Here is a 7,354-nt window from a genome sequence, read left to right on the forward strand (position 1 = left end):
AGCTAGAAAATAAAATCATGTGACTTCTTTTATTTTGCTAGAAAACCTCATCTTTTAAATCTTTTTTTTAATGCCTAAAAACACACGTACACTTTATATTTTGAAGTTATTATTGCCTTTTTGTATAAAAAACATATTTTAAACTGGAGCGTTTTTATACTTCTTTATTTGGGATGAGACGATGAGTCCGTCAACATTAAACCACAACTTATACTGTTAAACAGTGTTGCAGAAGTCGCTATACATTTTCTAGTCGGCTTACCAGTATGTTGGGAGATACTTAGACATAGTAAATATAAAGAAATTAATTATTCGATATTATATACATGTCAAAATAAACATAATTTAAAGGATACATGTTTAATTCAAATACCAGGTTGAGTACAAGGCCGACTTGGTCAACACTACCAATACTAGGGCGAGAACACTGATTAGGAGCCGAGTACATAAATAAGTTACTAGGCTGAGTACGCCAGCTAGGAGCCAACTTGGCCTAGTACATCGACTTTTGACTGAGTAGTCCGAATTTTGACCGAGGCTGACTATATTTAGCCGACTTGAACAAAGTCGGCTAGTTTATGTCCGAGGACTGAGTAGCTACCTAATACTTAGACTTGGAATACAACTTTTACAACAATGATTGTTAATATAGTTAGATATTTATCAAAACAATAAGCGACAACAGAAAATATGTATATAATATAATGACATGATATAAATAATATTTTTTCTACATATATATACGGATTAAGTTAATATAATGGGGTATACGGATTAAGTTAATATAATGGGGACCAATGTATTAGTTAGTTAGATTACCTCTCTCATCGTGACACACGAGTTAGGACTAAAATCTAAATTAGTAATCTAATAATCTCCTTTAATTTTGGAGATATGACTTTTTATGTCAATAACAATTGTTTAACGTAAATTGGTTGGGTTGTATTAAATTAGTGTTTAACTAATAATCTAATCTATAATATAATGAAAATGTTTTATCAAAAAGAAAATTTATAATAGTTAATATAATTAAATATGTTTTATTTAATATAGGTACGCGGTAGATAAATCGCTAAACCATAAATTTGAGATGGTAGGTTCATAAAGATCACGGGATTGATGGTGATCTAATTTTATTTTGTTTGAATGGTTAGAAGATAAAGACTAGCAAGAAACTAGATCTTAAAAACAACACCTTAGAGTACATTATAACGTGAAGAAAAACTACATCACTGCCTCCAATCTCTATAGCAACCTTTGCTATTGAAAACTTTATCGATATGAGTTCGCCAAATGCTCTAAAGGGTCGCAAGAAAAATCCCATAAGTAATTCTTTGTTTCTTATCAATTCTCGAGGCCATGAAAGGGAGATCCAAAGATCTCTAAGAATCATAAATGCAAACAATCTAACAAAGACCATTTTTACTTTAATTTAGACTGAAAATATAAATAACTTTGAATTGAAATGAATAAAACATTTAAAGATGACTTTAAAATGAAATGAATACAACCGCTCTGCTATGTAACAAGAAGAAAAAAGTTATACAAGGGATTATCATGATGGCTTGTTGGTGTATATGGAAAGCGAGAAATGAGGATGTATTTAAAGGTAAATGCATTATGGTTCATAAAGTTTTGGAGGATATCAAGTCTTTGGGAATAGTTCTTCGTATAAATCTCTATATTGGAAAGATTGTGGTTGTTGTTGTTCCTTTTAATGGGTTGTTTGTTGTTGGTGGCTCTAGCATCTTGCAAGGTCATCGTGTTTAATGAAAGTTATCGTCTAAATTTTTTTAAAAGAGGTACCGAAGATCAAAATACTTCAAGGGGTTTATACCCCCTACACTAGTTCTACATGTAAGACAGAAGGAGAAGCTACATATGTAGCGATGAGAGATGGAGGACTTGGTTTTTTTACAAAAATCCGATATTAGAGCAAAAGGGATGATACGTGTGAGAGGAAAGAGAGTGACCTGAGTCAAGACTCAAGAGCGCAACCCGTTCCATAATGGGATCATATGGAATTGATACAGTTAGATACGTGGACCGAGTTGAAAGATTTAAAATTTATATTTTTTCTACCATTCTTTGTTTATTTTCTTAGTTTTATTATATATATATATATATATATATATATATATATATATATATATATATATATATTTGCAATTAGAGTTGTATCTCATTTGGATCTTTTTCGAAATGGAAGAGATTAGGACTTGCATTAGGGAGTTGTTGAATATTATTGATATTATTTGAGCATTTGAGTTCTATCGTGTTCTTGTTATCTTCTCGTGATCTAATTTCTTCACCATAGCCGATCCCCCAGGGTTTTAGGGGCATTATTCGACAAGTGTGATATGCAGGATTCATGATTTTCTCTATTGCAAACGCTATTATTGGGCACAACTAGGTGATTTATATACAATTGCTAGAAGAAATAATATGTTGGTTCCAAATATTTTGATAATACAAACTTATAATAGTGTTAGTAAAGACATAAAGCTACACCATTCCATTTTAAAAAATAGTTTCAAAATAACTAGTTAGCACATAGCCCTCATAACTTCATTAAATTAAAATGATCTGTTTACAAAACATTATTATGAATAATGAATACTAGATGTTTAGTTTTATGTTTTTAGGTAATGTATAGTTATACTTTAATATTGAAAGTTATATTTAGTCTATGTTTATTGGAGCTTATAGTATTATTTTTTAAATGTGTTTGTACTCGAGTGAGCGTGACGAGATGTCAAACATATATATTGATTTTGACGCTTCAGGTCTGATGCAGCCAGAAGGCCAGGAACACCATTACGAAAAAAAACCCACTACCCTGGAAAAACCCATTCAGTCAAGTTTCAAACCTAAAATTATAAATATCCCAAGTCCCGCATATCATCCCATAACATTAGAGCAGAACACCTGTCGCGTGAAGCTTAATAGCGAAGCTTAATAGTATTCAATAGGCATCTTTCCACTGCTGGCTCTAACATGTGCAAGATCCCATTACATCCGGGATACTGTGTATTATTATTGCATTCTTATAAGTATAATAATATATAAAACTATTATCAATAATTGCTAGTTTTAGCCTATTTAACTATTCAACCTCTTAACTTAAGTGCTAATTAGTTTAGATACTTTATCTAGCAATGTGAGATACTACACATTATTAAATAACACGAATAACTTTGAATATACTCATGACCTAGAGTTGTTTATATTAATTTAAAAAAAAGTTGTATAACTTTGAAGTTGTTTAGGTTTTCTAATACGAGTTAAACAGGATATTGATGATCTGATCCGGTAAAATAATTTCAAGCTTCTCTTTAGTGTTAAGTTCGTAAAAATATAATGGTTGTGACTTCTTGTCTCATTTGAGACATGAGTTAAAATATATAGAAATAAATTTAGCTGTTAAAATAGAATATTAAGTTGGTAAAAATATTAAGTTGATAAAAATCCGGGTATAAGATGATACAATTGATTTATTTTTTTTAACTTTAAATATAGTCGTGAGATATTTTACGCATTGTATACATAATTGACATCTATTTTAAAAAATAAATCATGTGTACAAGAAAACTAGACATGCGACAAAAGTCTTTATCCAAAAAAAAGTTGGTTGGTTGTCTACTTCCAAAGTTTTGATCTATTTATGATCGATGATATGCATACATACAAATTAAATATATGCATATCAATGTTGCAAAAGGCACTAGTTACATTTAAAACAGTCGATTGAGGAGTTAAGAATATACGCTAAATATATTGGGAGTACTCGAAAACAATAAATATAAAGAAATTTAAAAGTTTGCTATTATATATATATATATATATACTAGTTTTTATCCCCCGTATTACGGGGGTTGTTTTATATTATTTGTTTTTAATATATATTTATTTTTTGAATTTTTATTTTTTATTGTATGAAAGTTAATAATATAATTATGGTTTGATGATAAATTGTTTCACAAATAAATGAGAAGTTATAACCCGGTTTAAAAGCTATATGGGTTTGATGAGACCCAAGATCCGTTTATTTTTTTACTATAAAATCGGTTTTTTAATTATAAATTATATATATCTTTTTTTAAATAAATCATATATTAATTTTTAGTATATCCTATTTTATAGGATTTTCACATCAATAATTTGGTGAGAATAATTTTTAATTTAATGAGATGTTATAACCCGTTTAAGGAATATCTGGGTTTGGTAAGACCCATACCCTTGAATTCAGGTCAAATGCATGAGAAACCTCCATTTAAAAATCAAGCAAATCCGATGACTCCAAAAAAAGGGGGAGCGACCACATCGCGACACGTGGGATTTTTATGTCTTCGTTTATATATATATATATATACTAGCTTTTAGCCCGCGTGTTACGCGAGTTATTTTTAGGTTGTTATTTTTGAATAATTATGAGGATATATAAGTATTAAAATTAAAGGTGGTAACTAATGATTTACTTGTCGTCTTTCATATTCATAGTGTCGTCTACAAACTTAGAAAACACATTTGTTGCAAGCAGCAAATGGCTCATTGTCAATTGTTGTTTCGAATTCGTCCCTGCAAATATGACAGATTTGCCCACTTACTTCTTTTACGTATGTCACGTGTTTGAAGAAATTAAAATCAATATATTAAAAACCCATTAATAAGTTTTCATATAGATGCAACAGAGGCTATAAATTCCATGGTAATGTAGTTTCAAGCAAGCAAAGTGATTATCTTTATTTAACTACGCTTGGAGTTGTCGCTCAATCAACGGCTTAGAACTTGGCCATGAAAATAAAAGAACCAATTAAGTAGCTGGTCGATAAAGATGAATAGTTTCAGTAACTAAGTCAAGTAGGTAAGGAAAAAAATCAATTAAGTAGTTGCTTAAAAGTCTCATGAAAAAAGATAAAAGTCACATATTATTTTATACGAAGAAGATGACATGCATGCATGGAACAGAAAGTTAAACACACGACACAACTCTCACAAAACAACACACAAACACAAACACAAACACAAACACGCATATGTAGGTAGGCAGGCAGGCAGGCAGGTAGTAGTTACTCAAATACTCTTCCTTGAGCATCCGGAACCACTTTTTCAGATTGAAAATGGAAGTTGAAGGTATTGGCGCCCTTGTAAACTCCATCGTCCTTGTCAATGGAAATCCATTCGCCAGTCGGAAGAAGATCACGCTGCCTATAGGAGAAGGGTACATCAGAAGAAGCCTTGCTACACAAGTGCGTCACCTTCATTGTAGTCAATGGTGGCACCACAACCGTGTAACTCGCTGTCCGGGTACGTTCAGTTGTCTTGGACACACCCCATTCATGCGCATACCCAAATTCTGTTGAAAGTGCCACACCCACGCTAGTGATTGCTGGAACAAGGTAAGTTTCAAACGTTGTAGTTACACCAAAACTCACTGACAAACTGTTGGTCCAGTGAGTGGTGATGGAATCAGATTCGGAATAGGTGAGGGTGATTGTGGATTCTTTGTCTGGGCTGTCATTTATTGCGAAAGCGTGGGAAAGTTCTTGGAGCTCCTCCTGATAAATCCGGGAGTCTGCAAGCCGGTATCTGACATCCGAGATCTCTCTTTTCAGGACTCGCTCTTCAATCTTGAGCTTTGTCTGTCTTGATATGTTTTCATAATGGGCGTTTAAACAGTCACGTATGTCTTTCACTTCGGTAGTGGTGTGTCCACCGCAGAAGCGATTGTTGCCCAAATTGCGAATAGCAAAGACATCATTATCGAGTTTCACAAATGAAAACAAGGTGTCATTAGAGTTGTTGTTATCTTCGGCGTCGGCCCATATCCAGTTAGTAACGTCAGTGAAACCATCCGTGATCGAATTCTTCCTCCAGAACTTCCCATGGTGCAAGCTCTTTATGCGATAGTTTCCATCGGATGTGGGGAAGAGTTCATAGGCCACCAACGGATCTCCTATGTCTAATCCAGACTCAAAACGATGATAATTGTTGCGTTTTTCGAGGACACGAGAGCAAAGGTAATTTCCATCTAGGTCTTCGGATCGAAATGCGATGATAGAGGGAAGGATCACCAGCGTTTCCCAATCAACTGTACGAAACTCGGTTTCATTCCAGCTGACCACTGCCAACCCGCTATCACTGCTCGCTACGTTCATATTCCTGGCGATGCTTAAGAAACGGAAACCACCTTGAGTGCCTGACTGGGAAACCCTGAACAAGGTGCATGCGGGATCTGTTCGGTCTTCCTGTGGTTTGTCAGCGGACGCGCCAATCCAAAGCTGGCCTTGGATATCATGTACCACCCAATACTTATTGGTGAAGCAACATCTTATGTGAACAAGTGTTTGATCCACGACTGACCTCTCGAATGCAAACTTCACTCGTGGACTCAATATTTCAGGTACATCAAATCTTAGGAAACCTGGTGGTCGGTTTGATGGTGGGGCTTCTTGTACGCTCAAAAACACACCCTGAGAAGTGGCTTGCATCACGAAAAAACTTGGGAGACTTGCCATGACAAGTATGAGAGTATTGAGCTAGATGGTTAATTGTGAAATGCTTACTAGCTAGCTCATCCTTTAAATAGAATGGACCACAATATTGAGTCATGTACTAAATCTTAAAATTTTTTTGGTTCTGATTCATTGGATCTTATTAATGAACCACGTTTTTTTTAAGGATGCATGTTTCAAAATTTTGTATATTTTTCTTTTTGTCTGCGTGAGTGTGTTAAAGGACCAGCTAATGAACCACGTTTTTTGTTTCTCTTGTGTTGAAAGAACTTGGACAATTATATAGCGAATCAATAATTAACTTTGTTAGCCTATGCTATTCATCTAGTGGTATGGTGAGGTAATGTTGATAAAAAAACAATAACGATAATTAACTTGGTTATTAATTTGTTGAACGACACTTGCCCCATCTAATTTAATACTTGCATGGGAACCAATCTACCTTTGTCATTCTATATTGATTGAAGCTAGAAAATAAAATCATGTGACTTCTTTTATTTTGCTAGAAAACCTCATCTTTTAAATCTTTTTTTTAATGCCTAAAAACACACGTACACTTTATATTTTGAAGTTATTATTGCCTTTTTGTATAAAAAACATATTTTAAACTGGAGCGTTTTTATACTTCTTTATTTGGGATGAGACGATGAGTCCGTCAACATTAAACCACAACTTATACTGTTAAACAGTGTTGCAGAAGTCGCTATACATTTTCTAGTCGGCTTACCAGTATGTTGGGAGATACTTAGACATAGTAAATATAAAGAAATTAATTATTCGATATTATATACATGTCAAAATAAACATAATTTAAAGGATACATGTTTAATTCAAATACC

General features: G+C 33.3%; 1 protein-coding gene across 1 annotated transcript; it reads right to left on the minus strand.

Moving 5' to 3' along the window:
- Positions 1–5,069: 5,069 nt before the first annotated feature.
- On the minus strand, positions 5,070–6,518 carry LOC143583921 (uncharacterized). Its single transcript, XM_077066097.1, has one exon. It carries the CDS (start codon positions 6,516–6,518, stop codon positions 5,070–5,072), a length of 1,449 nt encoding a protein of 482 aa, XP_076922212.1.
- Positions 6,519–7,354: the final 836 nt, after the last annotated feature.

The sequence above is a fragment of the Bidens hawaiensis genome, unplaced genomic scaffold, assembly GCF_021521415.1.
Source record: "Bidens hawaiensis isolate Kalapana, Puna unplaced genomic scaffold, B.hawaiensis_p1.1 tig00032723_1, whole genome shotgun sequence".
In the NCBI taxonomy this organism is placed as follows: domain Eukaryota; kingdom Viridiplantae; phylum Streptophyta; class Magnoliopsida; order Asterales; family Asteraceae; genus Bidens; species Bidens hawaiensis.

Coding starts and splice junctions, on each gene's coding strand:
- LOC143583921 (XM_077066097.1), bottom strand. CDS start 6,518: ATGGCAAGTCTCCCAAGTTTTTTCGTGATGCAAGCCACTTCTCAGGGT.